This window comes from Aedes albopictus, chromosome 2 (assembly GCF_035046485.1).
Source record: "Aedes albopictus strain Foshan chromosome 2, AalbF5, whole genome shotgun sequence".
In the NCBI taxonomy this organism is placed as follows: Eukaryota; Metazoa; Arthropoda; class Insecta; order Diptera; family Culicidae; genus Aedes; species Aedes albopictus.
Window position 1 is genome coordinate 322551646 of NC_085137.1, and position 19292 is coordinate 322570937.

A 19292-nucleotide genomic window follows, 5' to 3' on the forward strand; every position below is an offset into this window, starting at 1 on the left:
TCAAAATGACATTTAGGATATTCAGACATCCTTCTATCAGGTGAGATAGGAAGATTCCATAAATATGATGGTTTTGGTGGTGTAAATCAAAAGAGCAGAATTTTCATGCACTCAGTGCGGACAAGCCTGCTGTCAGGAAAAGACGCTAAAGTAACGAAGTTGAATTTCGGCTCACTACTTAAAACAGCAGTCGACAACTTTACACATTCTAAGGAATGTGTGAAAAAGCGTTCAAACCGTGTGGTCTTTTGCCGTGGGATGTAAATGAAATTGATTTCAGTCGGTTGCCTACAAGTGCGAAAAAAGTCACAGAAACCGTTGAACCTAAGAGACGGCAGAGGAAGATGATGAGCCGGAAGATGACCAGGACGCATTTAGAGTTCAATTGCACTATGCCGAAAGAGGACTCACAGAGGATCAGCTAACCAGATTTACATCGAACTGGAAAAGTGATTATTTGTATGGCCCACTGGATGAGTTGGCACTCTTCAATTACTGGAAGTCTTTGAAAGATAAGTCGGTAGGTTTGATGTTCACAGAACCGCTGGAGCAGTTCCAAAGTATTACTTTGGAGCTAACTTTTGAAGAGGATGGCACCTGTACTTCTTTGGCACAGCACGAAGACAGTAATGGTAAGAAAAAGCAGTATAATTTTAGCGGTGTCAATTTATATTTCATATAACAATTATTTTATTTTCAGACCAACTGAAAGATCAACCACTAGTTGAAGACGGCGATGGTGTGCAGATGCCTGATCAAGGTGCCGATGAAGATTCTGCACGAAATGATCAAAATGACCCGTTTGACAGTACATTCATTTGGTCAAAAGTTAACGAGAAACGTGGAAGTAAGAAACAAAGGCGAAAGGAACACGTGCCATCAGTCGCGACCAGCAATAGATGGCGACTGTGGTACGACAAAAAGGATCAAGAACAAAAACAAGAGGAGGATGCCAAAACAGCAAGAGCCGAGGAACAAAAACTTGCTCGTATGAAGAAGGAGGAAGAACAGGCAATCAGGAAGAAGAAAAAAGATGAGAAAAAGTTAAGGAAAGAAGCATCCGAACAGGAAAAGGAAAACAACCCTGTAGTGTACATAGTGAAAGTAAATGAAACTGTGTTTGAAATTTAACGAAAAACTTATTCGGTTCAAAGTTGTAAAATTATTTCAGTGCATTTGCCAACACTGATAGTCGACATAGCGAATCGGTGGAATGACAGATGCACCGACAAAAGGGAATCCGACGAAGCAAGCCAAGCTTCAGGCATGCTCGATTTTGTTTGACTCGTCCTTCTTTAGACAGATTTGGGAACGAACGGACGTGTTCGTGCGTCGCTCCGGCGCTGCAGCCGACGGCAGGTTTTGCAGCCTTTTTGGATTCACGACAAACCCTTCTTTAAAACGGAAGAAGACGACATTGAAGTCTTAGTCAAAGATCTTGAAATCTAATGCCGCAGAAAACTTGTCCTTGTAACAACCATTGCACTAAGGGCCAGAATCGCAATCTAGCGGAACAAAATTAATTACTCCAAAACGAAGCATTTCCGATACATGGTGTCTTCGACAAAGTTGTTTGACATTAGCAGGGGCATCTATTGCTATGAACGTAGTAGTTCGCAACTCGTCCGCATAGGTGGCGCCACTTCAAATACTTCATACTATTGCATCAAAATGTGTTTTATTGTCATTTTTATCAATATTATCTAGTTTATATGCAATAATCCGAAAACAGTAGGCCGTGGAATTTTGACGTCTAAGAAATAGTTGTTTATTTAGTCAAAATGAACAACTTTTTCGAATACATAAACTCTCTAATATGTAACAGTAAAAAGTTACATGCTGGCACTACTTATATTTATACTGTTACTAAAAAGCTATTATCTCAAAAACACCAAAAAATACCTCTCCAAATTTTTGGCAATATGTTCACATCTAGGGGCGGGACAGCTCTAATATTGATTAGCGGTATTAGGCAGTATTAAGCGATATTAATCCCAGCGGAAATCTGTTTTGAACGAAGTAAGCCATGCTTATTAAAGCTGATTGATTCGAAATGTCAACTTGTAGAAATGTTTTCATCACTTTCAGATTGTATGGATGAATGTTATCTGAAAGTGATTAAAAGTCGGCTGAATTTGCTGGTGGACACGGTCGCGGAACTATCGCGGAACCTCGTATCGACTTATCCGGTAATGGCGGCGAAGGGCACATCTATTTAACCGATTCGAACTTTGACGATCCTTGGTGATTACAATCGGTTGGATGAACGGTGGGTAAAGGGGTGAGGTGGAGAGTGAAACCACTTTGACGTCCCCCAAGTTAGTTACCAGCTAGTTTTGCTCGCCGGCACCATTATTATCGCTCGCGGATAAGTAGATATTGATCTACAAAGTTTGTATTTATCATCTTCAAAATCACACAAATCATTTCTAGTGGTACAACTCCAAGAGTCCACCTTAGGATCAATTTCGGATGGTCTATATTCACAATCTGATACAAGCAGTAGCATTCACGCTCAAAACGTCATTGAAGTGCGAAGTATCACATGACCTTGTTTTGTTAATGCCAATATGCTTTCCCATTCTGGAAATGTGGTCGATGAAAGTTTAGGAACGTAGTCTAAAATGCAATGCAGTTTTTCTTTCACATGTATTTTTTTCAATATTAACTTTTGAAAACAAACAACAGTTTCCACGAGATTTATGCTTAGGCCTTGTATTGGAGTCAAGTCTAACCACATCTGCTGAAGCCACCCCGCATAACAAAATACAGTTTGTCATATTGTCCAAACAGTAAGTTTGTTGTAACTGTTACTTTTACTTTAAGACAAACATTTAGTTTTCTGTTTTACAATATGAAGCCTCACGCTTCACACCATAGAGAACGTCTTTGACAACGTATGCCAATTGGTAACAGTATGTTATACTGTTTAAACATTGTTTGACATTGTGGAAATAAAGCTCGCGAGAAATGGTGGCACTATGGGATCACCTCAAGTCAAATGGTCTGTACTTACAGTAGCCGAACACACTATCACATATAAATTTCACAATACAGTACATATGTTTAACAATCTGTCGAACGGTTACACGCATTTGTATTTGTAAGTGAAATATTCTGAGATTTGCCGATGCGCTGTTTGTCAGTAAATTTAAGAAAAAAAAGCAAAAAAGTGCAAATCGAGTTTGAAAAGTTGATTCCGCGGGTGTCCTCCACACAGAAGTAACAAAAATATGGTAACTCATAATTCCATTCCCATACTAGACATAAGGTGATTTTTATTTTATTCATTTCAGTTTTTCGCCGTTCGATGCATTCTATTCGGCGTATCTACAAGGTTAACAATTGCAGTTAACAAGTGCAGTGCGGGAGAGTTGACTGGAACTTAGGTGCGTTGAAGCGGCCGGATCGGAATTTGGCAATTTTAACCAATGCAACATAATGAAGGGTCGAAAAATCTTCCACAGTGAACACATATAGTTATTGTTTGCAGCTGCTAGTTACGTGAGTTGAAGTGAGAAAGTTTTTGATTGAAAAATATAACTCATGATGTGCTTCTTAAATAGTGATTTTTATTCGAAGAGGATGGTAGCTCCGTTTGTAAGTGAAAATTCTCCTAGTTATTATTGAGTTTTGAGCTTCAACAATATTTTCATATGAAACGAGAAACTAGTTACCATTATCATTTGGAAACGGAGCCATCATCTTGTTTCATTTGAATATTTGGAAAATATACTAGTTTTAAACCGATTCAATACAGTAGGACCATATATCATACGTTTAAAATACCATGAAAGACAATAAATCAACAGTAACACATACATTGTTCGTTCTTATTCCACATATATTGTAAAACTGTTCTCTAACCAATTGATATGCAGTGAAATGTCTAAAAAACTGGATAGTATATTGACAGTAAGCTTTACGGTTTTGCGAAAAATTTGTTCGAGCAAACGAGCGATTTTTTATGGTAACCTATCTTAACCGCCTATTCCACATACTGTTATTTGGCGGATTACCATTTGTCATACTGGCAAATCTGTACATGGAATGGTAAGCTTACTGTTAGCTCCGATAGTATGAGAAATGGTTAAATGACAATTGCTAATAGTTATCTACAGTATGAGAAACGTTGCATTTACAGTTTGCGATTATGCGGGACCTCTTTGATTTTTTTGCGTTCCGCAACATCGACTTTCGAAAGTCATCTCCTTTGAGGCTCATTTTATTTTCACAGCTAAAATAATTAAAAGAAATTAATTGCATTTGTTCGATTTAAATTGAATAAATTGAAGGAAGACAGACAAACCTCTCCACCTCTCGTTTCCGTGACAGTTGGTTGTTGTATGGGAAACTAGATGGAAAGTCATGACATACTACACAAAAAATGTTGCGGTAAACAGTGAAGATTAGGAAACTAATATTTATTAGGCGGTATTAGCGTTGGTATTAGGCACTGTCCCGCCCCTAGGTTCACATAGTATTGCTCCGTATTTGATGAAAATTTGAAGTTGCGATTTTTTGCGCTTTGTGAGATATTAGGCCTTGAAATTCACACTATTTTTTCGAATTTGTATTTTAATTTTTAATTTTTAATGATAATATTCAACATATTCCCGTACAATGTGTTTGGTTTGACACATATGCATTAGGAAAAAATAAAAACTCACATGGTTTCTAGTAAAAATGTCAAAATAAGCTTAAAAACTGTTTTTTCATTGATTGGTTTTTATTTTTTAAATAACTCGAAAACAGTAGGCTGTGGATTTTTGACGTCTGAGAAAGAGTTGTTTATTTTGCAAAAATAAACAACTTTGCCGAAGACGCCAAATCTCTAGGACGTAAAACAAAGAAGTTAGATGGTGGCGCCACCTATGCGGACGAGTTGCGAACTACTACGTTCATAGCAATAGATGCCCCTGCTAATGTCAAACAACTTTGTTGAAGACACCATGTATCGGAAATGCTTCGTTTTGGAGTAATTAATTTTGTTCCGCTAGATTGCGATTCTGGCCCTTAGTGCATTGATTGCTAATGAGAAGAAAAGAGAAACGCTGTAAGACTGTTGCATATGCATTGTAGAAGCGAATGTGCAACTAGGATGAGGCAGACGTTGACAACTTGGTTCAATTGTTAATTTTTCGTTGCTTTACTAATGAATTTTATAAATACATGTTTTTGTTCTTCACCTGAATATAACTAATTGTTTTCATTATCTACAAAACATTTTTTATTTATTTAATTGCAATTACCATTAACAGATAACGTCGGTGTTCATTCAGCTCAGGTGATAAGGGACCAGCTAGTTATAGTAAGCTCATACTATGAGTGGCTGAGTTTGAATCCAGGATTGATCAAACATAGCGGATTACGATGGCGACATATGCAGTTTCTACGAAATTGGTGGGGGTGGTTGAGGACCCATTCTTAAATTTCAAAGATCCCATACAAAATGTATGGCAAAGGGGGAAGGGGGGTTGATTTTTTTTGCGTGACGATATTAATGGACGTTTCCTAATTGATTCCTTTTGATAAGTATACTCATCATCCTGACACAGACAAACAGACGTAACGACATTTTATCGATCATAGTTTCAACAATTGTTCCAAATCCTATTCGTTTCCAATCAGATGGGCTCTTTGTGGGCCCTACATTTTTCCACATCGGCGCAATATGCTTTTTCACATTTTTTTTCCACACGCTCACGTTTTTTGTGTAAAGTGCATATGAATCTTCGTAGCCGTAAGTCGCTGTCCATAAATAACGCTGTGTGTGTGTGAATCTCGCGTTGTTGAGCGTGGATCATAGTTGTTCTGCTATTTAGCTAATCGTTCTTGCAAGTTAACTGTTTTATAAAATCGTCGAAAGTGCATTAACGTTTAATTTAATCGTTGTCGTTGTAACGCATATCGAGTGTCTTGTGAAAAACTGCTGTAAAACCGATCAACCGACAATTAATAATTCTGCGATTTAGTTTTGATTCTGTTCGATATGGCTGCGATTACCTCTATACATAAAACATTACCGTGTAAAAAATGCTCGTGTGTGATTGCCAGCGGTGTCGACTACATCGCATGCGAAGGTTTCTGCAAAGAATTCTTCCACGCTACATGTGTGAAGCTGAGCCATGAAGACATCATGCGGCACCGCAACACTATGTCGAACTTCTGCTGGCTGTGCAATCAATGTATCCGTAACATACACAAACAACGTAACGATAGCCCTAATCCGATGTCTGACCAACTACTACTGAGTGCAAACGAAACTTCACCGAAAGCAGCCGATATTACTCGCATCGATGGAGAAATAGTCAAGCTGAAAGAAGAAATCTCTTTACTGCATCACTCGCTTGCACAATCCAACGCGTCTCGTGTTGAAGCTAATAAAACCGTAGATCCAAATGAGCATCGTCCCCTTGCGGAATCATCGCTATTGTCAACGTCTGATGATCGAAATAACATGATGCACACTGGTCGTCGTTGCTCCGTAGTGGTAGAACAGAGGGATCCGAACGACAGATTCTGGCTCTTTTTCACAAGGGTGAAGAATTCCGTTACTGAGCAACAGATTCAGAACTTTGTTGCCGACACGCTAGGAACCGATGATGTGGTGGTGAAGAAACTTGTTCCTGCTTGGAAAGAGACGTTCTCGATGCCATATGTGTCGTTTAAAATTGGAATCAACAAACGCCATAGAGAAGCTGCACTTCTACCGTCTACCTGGCCGGCCCGATTGCGCTTTAGGGAATTTCGCGAAGATGTTTGGGAACCCCTTTAAACATCATATTCACCGATAAATTTCAACGTACAGTGTTTGTTATGATTATTTTTACTTTTCTGTTGTGTATCGCATATCTATTGTTGTGTTAATTTTAAAACATTTTTGTTTTCAATATTCAATTAGACTAAAGAAGTCCGTTGAATTAATAAAGAATAAACAACGCTTGATTTTGGTCATCTCAGATCCCACTCCCTCGTAGACATTTGTCCATGCAAAATTTTACATTTCTCTTTGGCCAGACCACCGCCCCCTTCTTCTTTGAAGTCCACGTAGTTTATGAACAGGCTCTTATATGAGTAGTCACTTTTTCAATTAATCAAATCAAAAGTGTACAACTTAAAAATTGTAAGCTTTTAGTTTTCCTTGAGTGACCCATAATAGGTAACAAATTGACCCATAATAGTTACAAAGCAAATTTTGACCCATTATTGTGGTTTTGAATATGTTCTAACATTTCAGTCATTTTTACCGCCTAATGTGAAAAATTCAAGCAGATTTCTTTATGAATTGATAAAAAGGTTATTAATGGTTAGAATGAAAAATAAAAAAAAATGAAAGTGTTTTTTGCATGAAAAACTATTTGTATTATGAAATGATTGTTCCTTGAGTGACCCCTAATTGTGCTATGAGTGTATTGCTTTCCAAATTTTGACTGAACGCCAAGAAATTTGCTAAATTCCCGAAACAGTTTTCAATGTTTCGAGTACTATAAGAAAAATATAAGTAACTAGCTGTCCCGGCAAACTTTGAAGGTTTGACAACTGTTAAGATCATTGCTGCACCGCACTCTAGATTGGTTTATTTTCAATCGTGATGATTTTCTTCCCAGTTCCTAAGAAATCAATACTTTATCAATTTTCTTACTTTTCTAGTTGATTTTCGTAACTTTTTCACACAGCCACCATGAATACGAATCGAACCGTGCAAAAGTCATGCCGATCGGTTCATCCGTTCTTGAGTTTTGTTGCCTCAAAGGAACTTCAAACTCATTATGTATAGATAGATTATCTTGGTGCAAAAAGAATAAAAATCGACAGCAGGATTCCGAAAACATCGGTCGATGAAGTTCAAAAACCGCGGTGTAGAAGTGCGTGGAAGGTGTCTTTTAGATTCCTTTACGAACTTTACCAGTAATCTATTAAATTCATACGAGCGTTGTGGAAGCATTTTCCTGAATTTATTTTGTTTGAGGAACTTTTTTCTGGAATTTCTCGGAGAACTTCGACTAACTTACATTCAAGAACTTCTCCAGGAGTTTCTCTAGAATCTTCTCTCTGAGTCTTATGAAGACAGCGCGGCCCAGGTAATGTAGCCTGCTGAAAACCTTAAATCTTCACGAAAAGCAATTGTGCTTCATAAACTTCTCCAAAACAAGCAGAAATTTCTCAAGTTCCTGTAGAAAGTTTGCCATTGGTCCCTCCAGATACTACTTCTGGAGTTCCTCCATTAACTTCTCATTGGGAAACTGTTTCCATCAACAGTTTTAAGAACTTTTCCAGGTGATTTTTTGTTTCTCCATGAGATTCTCCACAATTTCCTCCAAAAACTTCTGCTTGAGCTCATTCAAGGACTTCTGCGAATTTTCCAGGAAGGTCACCAAGAGTTCCTCATAGAATTTCTCTGGGAGCTTTTCATGAATTTCTTCTGCAAGAGTTATCCAGAAATTTCTGCAGGAGTACCTTCAGGAGCTGCTCTCAGCGCTTTTTTCTAGTTGCTCCTACAAATTCTACTAGAGATCTTTCAGAAATACCCTGGAAAACGTAAAGAGAACTTTTCTAGCAGAATTTAAAGGAGCATCTCTTGGAATTCTTCCATATCTACAAGAATCCAGCAATATTTTTTCGATTTCGTCCAAGAATTTCCACATGATTTTCTCCCAGGACTATTCCACGAGTAACTTTATGAAATTTCCCACGAGTTCATCCAAAGCTATATTATGAGTAAATATCATTATGTGCTCGTCCAGGAACTTCTCCACGAGTTTCCTCAAAAATTTGCGATCGTTTTCTAATTTGATTCCTTCCTGAAATTTCTCTAGAAGATACTTTGGGAGTCTTTCAGGTGAAGTTTCTTCAGGAGTTTCTAAAAAAATATCTAAATATCTCCACGAACTTTATCCATAGTTACTCCAGTTACTTCCTTGGTAATCCAGAAAATAGAAACTAGAAGTTATATCGAGATGTTTTTCGGGAAAGTCTTCATTCTTCATAAACTTCTTCAGGAATTTGCTTTGAACAATGTCCTGTATTGTCTCCAGAAAATTCTTCTACGAAGCTCCTAAAAATTCTCTCTCGCAGTTTACCCTGAAATTAATTCTACAAACTCTCTTTCGAACTTCGTCAGAGCATCCAGAATAGAGGTTTCATTTCCCGACCATTTTGCTTGCTCCGGTCCCTGGATTCGGGATAAAATTTGTTGCTTGTCCCGGGAAATTTTTCAATGTGCTTTAAAACGCGGTTTTGTGGTTAGGAATATGTTTTATTCATCAATAAGAAAACCAATGGTTCAAATGTTACTTGCTCTTATCAGTTTGAATTCGTTCTCTGAAAATACGACTTCAAGAAGCAAATGTTGTTGATGCTTTCATCGGACAGTGAGGTTCGCTTTTTAGAACAGATATTTACGGAGTTTGAAAAGAAGCGTTCGCTATCCATTGACGTCGGTTTGATTGATTTGAGGGCGTCGAAAAAGATTTCAAGATTCGGGCTCAACTTACTCAAAACGTGACAGCTCTTTCGCAATTACTTTTGAATTATCAATCTTTGCCGAATCAGTCTGGGATGGGTTGGCATATTCCTTTATATCTGACTCCAGTTCTTTAAGCATGCTCCGTGGTGTCGATCCTGAATCGTCCTTGTTCTAAGAGACGAACCAGCCAAGGGCTGAAAGTCTCTCAAATAGAGATAAATTAATATAGGGTCTGGGACCATTTGGGCAGGAGCACCTATTTTGGGCACTTGCTGCTATAACTCAGTCAGCTTTGAACCGATTGACTTGATTTTTGAGACACGATCAGGAACGCACAATAACTAGACATGTGCAAAAATTCAAGTCAATCGGTTTGAAATTGACTGAGTTATAGCGGCAAGTGCCCAAAATAGGTGCTCCTGCCCAAATGGTCCCAGACCCTATCAATCAATCGTCCTTCTTACAAGACAATCCAGCATTCAACTAAGAAGAATCATCATCGGCCTGTCGTTGGCAGCCTTTCAGCAATCGAGCTCCCAGTTTCTTGATGAACTTAATCATTTGCGTTTTCGATGAGCTTTCCAGTTCTGCTGGCACATGCGTTGACAACGGAAGATCTTGAAGGAATTTCAGCGCTGTTATTATTTCCTTTTAGCGCCGTTCGTTGATTCTTTCCGTAATTGCATCGAAGAGATCGTTTCCAACTTTGGAGTTACTTTTCTTGAGCTTTGAATACAAGAAACCCAAGCTGCCTTCCGCAGACAGCAATGTAGCATCTCGTCTTCCCAATGCTTCCGAAGCGAGTCTGATTGGCTGAGGAGCTTCCTGAAGGTTTTTGGCAACCTCGAAATCACTGTCCAACATAAGATCGGAAAGGCCTAATTCGGATAGTATCTCCTTGATGCTATCAAAACCGCGAATGAAGTGCTCCAGCATCGTTTCAGTCGAGTTCCAACGAGTTTTGACGTCCACATACAGTTGAAGTGGTTTATGTAACCTTTTCGTGATTTTTCTTGAAGCAGTGCGTTTTTAACAAACGATTTTCGAAAAATGTTCACGACTCTTCGAATATGTTTCAGAGACTCTCCAAATCGCATGGTGTACAAGTCTAAACATGAATTGAATTAGCTGTTTTCTTTAATAAGAATATGAACATTCCAATATATTTACCCGAAAAATCAACTTCCTTATCGCTATCACTATCCGAACCATCGCTATCAGAATCCTCATTTTCAATTGGTACCGGTGGCTGATCCTTGTACAGGACATCGCAAACCCCCAAGTGAATCGCATGGTTGTAACACTGCTTATGAAGATAATCCGACAATCTTCCAAGCTTCGTCATCTCTCGAGCTCCGTCAGTCGTTGATGCTACAATGTTTCCATCCTTAATACCGAATTTCCGGATTATCTCCAAAACCTTTTCAGCGGGTAGTGATCTACGAATTTTGCCGAAACCCAGGTTGTAGAATGATCCGTCACCGAAATGGGCATTCACGTTTAAGTAGTGCTTGTTGCTTAGACTTGTCCACTCGTCCAAAGTGAGACTAACCAGTTTACCGCTATCAATACGCTTCACTATTTCATCCCGCGATTGCTGCCGAGCGTATTCAATGGATAATACTATCCATAGTATTCGGCGACCAGCTTCATGACGGGTGTATTCGACGTTGGCAAAGAATATTCACGATCTGCGATAGATTGTCTGATGAACTTGCTGTTGGTGATTGCATTGATCGAATATCCGTCCTCTGCTGCCAGCCGAGCGACAATTTCCGCCAGTGACTGACGTTTAATGAACTTGAACATCGATACTTGTTTCACTCGAATGCCTCAGTGAAACAAGTATCGATGTTCAAGTTCATTAAACGTCAGTCACTGGCGGAAATTGTGGCTCGGCTGGCAGCATGGATGATATAACTTTTGCAGCAGACTCTCCAACATTTGTGGGGGGTTTGAATCCAATATTGTGTTTGTTCTTCATATGCCGGAGTAAGCCACTGGTCGAAGAGCCCTTGCACGACAAAATTTGCTTGCACTTCCGACATCGTGCTTTTTCTTTGTCATCCGCAATTCTGTCGAAGTGTTCTCAAGTTTCAGCCATGCCTTTAAAATAATTGGATGTAAGGCTACATCAGCACAAATGTTGTATTACTACTTATCTTGATGTAACGGCAATCTGAAATTATTCAATGAACACAAAAGCAGTTATCAGTGAATGACAACAATATTTTGAATGCAAATGACAGCTTGCGTCGTATGGTCCATTGCACGAATTTATGCAGGCCTGCTTACTCTCACAGAAAATTTGACGTTCGAGAGGTGCCGATACCGCTCAAACGTCAAATTTCGTGTGAGAGTAAGCAGGCCAGAATAAGGACAAACGTCTTGAAATCCCACTTCAACAGTGCATCAGAAGCTTCAAACAACAGTGCTATTTATTATTCTGTTCTTGCTCACATGTAATAAGCTTAAAATAAGAAGAACAGGTGCGCTGGTTTTGTTTACGAAGAGATTTGTGCACTCAAAATCGTGAGTAGGTGCCAAAGTCGGCCATTTAGGAATTATAACAAGTCTGACCTGAAATTCGTGAAGTAATCCATTGGCGTGCGCGCGCGTGTGTGGAACTTCAGGAACTTCATTTTTATTTATTTATTTATTTATTTAACAGACTTATCCTTCTGGATTTCATCCAAACATTTTCCCAAGAGTTTCTACCAAAACTTTTCGCGGAGTACTCTGTAATATGGGTAGAAGCTCCTCCTGTATGACTCTAAAGATTATTCCTGTTGTTTTCCCAGTGCTTTTCCATGAACTTTATCTAGGTAATACCAGTTAAGTGCTTCCTCGAGTTTTCCAAGGAATTCTTCTGTAGAGTTTTGTGTAATACCTTCAGGACCCTCCACTAGAGTTCGTTAAGGCATTCCCACAACAAGCTGGTCCATGATCACGAAGTTCAATAATGTTATTTGTTTTGGTCAAGTAATCTGCAAATCATTTTGATCAACAAAGTGACATATTTTAAGCTTGCTGAGCTCTAATGAAAAATAAATATCGAAATATTTCACCGTTATCCAAACGGAAACATCACTCATGCAGTGTCTAGGTCTGATATGACCAGCCCTCATCCGTACAAAATAGTGACAACACTCTCATCGAGTCGTTCCTTGTGTGACAACCCATCATCATTCACCGGCATCCATCCCATCGCAACAGCCAGTCCCGGCAGGTAAATGCACTCACCGGATACGATGTTCGGCTCTGCCAGGAGAACTGCAAATCGTCAGTGCCGGTCTTCATCGGAACCACGAAGCTGATGGCGTAGTCGTTAATGGCCCCATCCCGTACGTAGAACAGATCCGCTTCGATGCCTGCAAAAGAAAAGAAGCAAAAAAATGCAACGATGAAAATAAAAATGAATATTTTAGTCCAAGAGTTGTCGTCCGTCGGTCGTCGCCGCCATCATCAGGAGGCTGCCCAAGAGCATTCACGAGAGAAATACATTAAAAACAAATTTATCATGATAAAGTTGGGTGACGGGGTAAAATGGGAAATATTTGCTGGGGAAGGTGTTGGGTGGCATGGAAGCTCTTTTATTTCCCGGTTGCTGTTTTTCGAGCTGTTGCAGGCTCGCTGAACTTTTGCGCTATTCGCGTGAGCGCGTCGAGTTTGGGCGCAGCAGCGCGCGCAAAAGTTCAAAAGTAGACACGTTGTCAGCAAATATTTTCTCATTAGTTTCGAAGTTGGCCTATTCATTGGATCCGACCGGCCCGCGTCACGCTGCCAACGCGCTGCCGGTCCGCAGTCGAACGGGAGGGCGAAGTTTCGAGTGAATGTTTTCGATGAGGGCCTGAAAGTTTTTCCGCTCGGCGTAGGGAGAAGGAAAACAACAAACAGACAAGTTATATGGGCTCAGCTTATGAGCTTCCGATAGTTATTTAAGATCACTTCGTGTTTTTCTTTTGGAAATGAGATGCAACTATGGATTTTGTACTTCGGTTTGGTTTCATTTGATAAGAAAATGAAGAGATTCGATGCATGCTTAGTAGGGGCTAGCGAATGAGACCAACAGAGAATTCCAATCCAAAGTTTCATGTGACCCTTGCAAAAAATAAGTGGTTCAGGGGGTTTATAAGATGCTCGATCATAAGGGAGCCTATGATGTACCTGAGAGGACAACTTGACTAAAACATCAGGCAGCGGGCCACAATATCAGGCCCTCGAGGTGGAAAACGTCATACTTCGACGGCTAAGTATTTAGATAGTCATTACGTGGTGATTAGTTGATAACGCTGCTCTCGCTTGCATGCGATGCCACCAAGTCTAGGAAAGTATCCACATTCTATGAATGGGGAAGCACTGATGAGGAACTTGCGAGAATTGCAAAATCCTTGACCTGAGCGTGGGAAAGGCCAAAGGTCCGGATGGAGTTCTCAACCTGGCTATGGTAGAAGCTATTGAAGAGCCAAATGCTCAGATCTGCTATGCAGTAAGGGTGTGCGGTATACCGAAAAGTTTCGCCAATTACCCCTCGAAACGAAATACCGCGGAATTCCACGGAATTCAAGTAGGCGAAATTTCTGATTTTGAATTTCGTTTCGTTTCGTCGAATCCTAAAAATTTCGCCTTCAAAAATTACCTTTCGACGAAACAAAACGAAATTCCGCGACACTGCCTAATAATTTCAAAAACTAATAGGTATGTAGTGTAAATGCTTATCATGAAAAATCTTTATCATCTGAAGTTTCTTCAAAGAATTACAAAAATATCTCGAGACATGTCTCGAGAGCACTATAAACCTTAAATATATAACTGAACTCGTTATAACTTTTTTTTTGATTTCGCATGTTTAGCCTAACAAAATTTGATATAATCTTGTTATGATTATATCTCAACTTGTAATATTTTAGTTTATATTGGAACAAGATTTTTTTTGTTATTTTAACTATTAACGGTACATATTTTATGTTAACCGTTGTTACAGAAATCATTGTAACAAAATAACACAACCTGTAATATGTAATTTTGTTTTTCCCATCTGGTCGGGTTTCGTCATACCACATGGTGTCAATGGCAAAAGAATATTATTAGAAAAAAACAGTATCCCTAGTGTTCGAGACGACACTTGAATCCAATGCGGACACTCGCGGGAAAACTCACGACCAGGCTTCCCAAAAGTACCGCATCATGATAGCATTTTGATGGCTGTCGCACTCTTATTCCCATGACAGCCTTGTGAGTGCATGGCTCATGACAGTCCACCAGTCCACAGAATAAAACTCATGCGACCTACAACATCACTGTCGGGAACTGCTCACATCTTCTGCTTTCGCTGTGCGTTCGTTCGCCGATGACAACCTCGGCTCTCACCCAGACCGTCACTCGTTGGCTGGACACGAAGTGACGAAAATCGCTGCACTCTGCCCGAGCATTTTACTTCTGTTGAACGTGTCGAGTATCGTGGTATATCCCACGCACAAAATTATCGACGCGTTTCATGTATTATTTATTTTTTTCAAATATAGAATATGTACCTTCAATTCTTATTCTATTAGAGTATTTTGCATAGCATTATTTTTATTGGCATGTGAAATGCACTGCTATGTTTTCAATATAAAAGAGAGTTAAATCTCACATCAGTGGTATATTTTAGCCAGATTACAACTTTGACAAATGCTGGCATAAACTTCTTTTTACCCCTGGGGCATCTTGTGAAAGGCATATCATGTTTGTAAAAAAATATTTATTGAGCACATATTTTGTGAATAACTTTTAGCGTTAAGCCATGTGCTCCCGTGACAGCATATGACACCCTTTACGCGACAGCCGGCTTGGTCAGCCGAAGATTGTCATCGCCATGCGGCCAACAATTCGCCTAGACGGAGGCTCACTGAGAGAATTGCGCTTGCGTGAAAACATTTTTTTTTAACATGGGAAAGGATAGGAGCTGCATTTTCAAATGCTTCTAATTCTTTATAGAAATTTTTTCAAGCAAAACGTTCTTAATGTTATCGAATGAGATTTTGATACGCTATATTGTAGAAATAACATTGTGATTTAAAAACTTTTGTCTAAAACTACACTGAGGATACTGCAACTCCGAAAATCATACGAGTCAACTATGATTTTTTGCCACAAGAATTTCTTGCGAAAATCATAGTTACGAACTATGATTTTGGATTCAAAGCGCCAACTATTATTGTCATACTGTTACTGTATAAATTTCATTACATTCACGTATGAAAATCATACCTAAAACGTATGGGTAACTCTCGCTGAGACCGTCCCACTATTTACACCATGTCTTTAAAAATGTTTAAGGTGGAGATTCTCTGAAAGTCCTCCTCAAAAAAGTAACAAAAATGCATTTTGTTAATCAATTTGATGGACCCCCGTTAGTTAGAGCCACAACCATTTTTGCGGACCCCTCGATTTTGATCAATTGTTGGCTCATTTAAACCGTTATAACTCAAAAGTTTCTCCAAAAACCACCTCATAACAAAATGTTGTTGAAAAGAGGAAAGATAGAGCTACTATTTACGGTTATAAAAACATGGGTCGGCCATATTGATTTTAGCCGCCATATTGGTTTTTTATACCAAAACTGTTTTTTCACCATGTTGGCAACCACCGATTTTCAAAATCTTTGCGTCAATCGAAAGCGGGGACATTTTTACACAACATATCAAAAATTTAGAGATGTATCTTTTTCCTATCAAAAGTTATCTGCACTTTTGTTAATCATGACACGTTTTCTTCATACATTTCCTTGCGCACCGGCAACGACACCCAACAGCATCAAAGTTGGCGCCTGCTTGTATACACAACGGCACCTGCAGCCAAATTAGGGAAAATTGAAGGTTCGTTCCCGTTTTTGGCTGTTTCTCAATGATGCGGACATTGCTTCTTAAAGTTGTGTGGTGTTTTGAAAAGCTTAAACCTTCAGCTTTCCATTAGTGGGTTCAGATTTCAAATAATTGTTCGTAAACACTGTGAAATAACGCTGCATTTATGTAAACAACCGGAACCTGGCCCAGTGCGCTAAAGTGTCATGATTTACAAAAGTGCAGATAACTTTTGATAGGAAAAAGATACATCTCTAAATTTTTGATATGTTGTGTAAAAATGTCCCTGCTTTCGATTGACGCAAAAATTTTGAAAATCGGTGGTTGCCAACATGGTGAAAAAACAGTTTTGGTATAAAAATCTAAGATGGCGGCCAAAATCAATATGGCCGACCCAACTTTTTATAACTGTAAATAGTAGCCCTATCTTTCCTCTTTTCAACAACATTTTGTTATGAGGTGGTTTTTGGAGAAACTTTTGAGTTATAACGGTTTAAATGAGCCAACAATTGATCAAAATCGAGGGGTCCGCAAAAATGGTTGTGGCTATAACTCACGGGGGGTCCATCAAATTGATAAACCAAATGCATTTTTTTTACTTTTTTGAGGGGGACTTTCAGAAAATCGCTACCTTAAACATTTTTGAAGACATGGTGTAAATAGTGGGACGGTCTCAGCGAGAGTTACCCGTATAAAAACTGAAAGTATGTCTTATGACTATCATACATATTTTTGTGAAATATTTTGCACAAATTTAAAAAAAATGCAACCTGGAATCGAACCAGGAACGTCAAGGTTGGCGAGTGCGTGCTTTACTCATTCGCCCATCGACGCTTCGGAAGTTGAAGTGGTTAGAAGCCAATAAAAGGTTTTATTGTTTTTTAGCAATGAGGTTTCATAACATATCTTATGATTTTCATACGATGCTTCTTATGAGATTTTTCATACGACAAGTCTTATGGATTTCGCTTTTCAATGTATGAAAAGCATACGAGAACTATGAAATGATGAAAAAACTAAAAATAACTGGTTCATAAGATGTCAACTATGAAAAACATACGATCAGTATCCTCAGTGTAGCTATAATGTAGCTAATTGAAAGTATATTGCAAAACATTAACACTTTTTTCAATCTGAAGTCCCTAAAATATTTTAGAAGCATTTGAAAATGCAGCTCCTATCCTTTCCCATGTTAAAAAAATGATTTCACGCACAGCGCAATTCTCTCAGAGAGCCTCCGTCAAGGCGAATACTCACGACGTTTCCGACTCGGCTCGATACGACTCGAGTATGCTGTCAGGCATACTGTCAGGCAAGCAGCCGAAGCAGCGGCTGTTTCAATACATCTTTTGCTCATGCGTGTGCGTGCTGTTGGCGATACATTTCTCACTGATGGTGTTGCACACGGTAACGAGAGATGGTCTGCACACATAGGGGAACTGGGGGTAAGACGCCCACGTTAAGGAAGAGTCCAATTGTAACCACGAAACATTTTATAATACACATTTTTTTGGCACTAACATGAAGCACCAACATGTTTTCTTCCAAATGGAAGAAACCACAAACCAGTTTTATGTTTTACTACTGAAAAATTCAAATTTGAAAAAAAGTTTGATTTTCAGAACTTTAGTTTTAATGCGGGGTAAAACGCGCCACTAGCCACAGCTAACGTCAGGATGGCAAATTGTGTACATATACTTGCACGCCTGGCCTGGTTTATTGTCAACTGTTATTGTTCGTGAATGGTATACAGTCATTACATAATTATGGATCACCTGTAATTATGGGTAAATTCCATGGAAACGTCATAGTGAGCTATTTTATCAGTAATTACTACAAAATAATGCATGGCCGTGTGATTAGTGAACTTATTTATAGTAAAAATGTGCCGTTGCTTGTTCCAACTTGTATTCAACATAATTTGTGCCAGAATTTGGATCTAAATGGCTATTTTAATGTAAATAACTAGGGGTGGGCATTTTACCCCACACATGCCTCAGAAGTTTGGACCCTTGTAAAAATTTTTTGTAAGGGTCAAATTCGATACTTTTTCCGCTTGGTACACAAATAATGGGAGTGTGCAAAACAGTTTGTGGGGATAGCGGGAAAAAAATTCTTTTAAATTATGTAAAAAAGTGCAAACATTCGACAGGCTAAAATTACATCAAAAGTAACCAAAATCTTTTTTCGAAGTTTTTGTACATTTTTTGTAGTAAAAATATGTAAACTCAAATGTAAAGAAGCCTTTTTATTCTTATTTTAGCAATTGCAATTGAAAAAAGTACTGAAAATAACGTGGTTTGCCTGAAACATAGGTGGCGCAATTTGCCCCCTATGGGCGTTATGGCCGCAGTTCCCCTAAGAGAGTGTTGATTCAGCCTTGAGCGGGCTGTTGCGAGAAGGAAAGCCTGCTCACGACTCCGCCGACACGACAATATCGCGGGCACCAGAGAAGTCGAGGGGCGACCGAAATTCTTCAACTGAACAAACTAGGTACAAGTCATAACTAAACGATAACTTTATTCGACCGAAAGTGACGTGCGGTACGTCCAGATCGGTGACCGGGTGGAGAGAAACTGAATCTACACGATCTCAGCAGCAGCTAGGAAGCCAGTGCTGTTGAGTAGGTAACAATATAGCATTTTTTGAGGTCAGGTTCAGCCCAAGTATATAAAACAAAACAGACCTGCCTCAAACTATTGGGAATAGGCTGGTACAGAAAACTAATAAAATGCTTTGGAGCGGATACTCTACTATGTACTTAACACCTAGGTCACCCACCAAATGAAAGCAAAGAGTCTATATTCCTTCATTTGGTGCTTAGAGCGAAATGTTCTATCGGGGGTTATTTTCCCATACAAATTTCGGGTAAAAAGTACTCAAAAATGGGTATTTTTCGGAAATTTGTTCTAGAAATCACGGTTTTTTGTTCTAGACCCCCCGATAGAATATTTCGCTCTTGGCCTCAAATGAAAGAG

At 39.1% G+C, this 19292-nt stretch overlaps 1 protein-coding gene, 1 long non-coding RNA gene and 1 pseudogene across 2 annotated transcripts in view; 2 read left to right on the forward strand and 1 right to left on the reverse strand.

Moving 5' to 3' along the window:
* The window catches only part of LOC109403065 (tyrosine-protein kinase Dnt), a 305015-nt gene that overhangs the window by 202173 nt on the left and 83550 nt on the right, over positions 1-19292 (reverse strand). Inside the window, exon 3 of the mRNA XM_062852383.1 lies at positions 12713-12840. Within this exon, the coding sequence (XP_062708367.1) occupies positions 12713-12840 (128 nt within the window). The remainder of the gene's footprint in view (positions 1-12712; positions 12841-19292) is intronic.
* LOC134288842 (uncharacterized) lies at positions 216-1131 on the forward strand (annotated as a pseudogene).
* Positions 2898-3563, forward strand: LOC115255726 (uncharacterized). The gene is made up of 2 exons (XR_003892299.2): positions 2898-3236; positions 3297-3563. It is a non-coding gene; the product is annotated as an uncharacterized LOC115255726 (long non-coding RNA).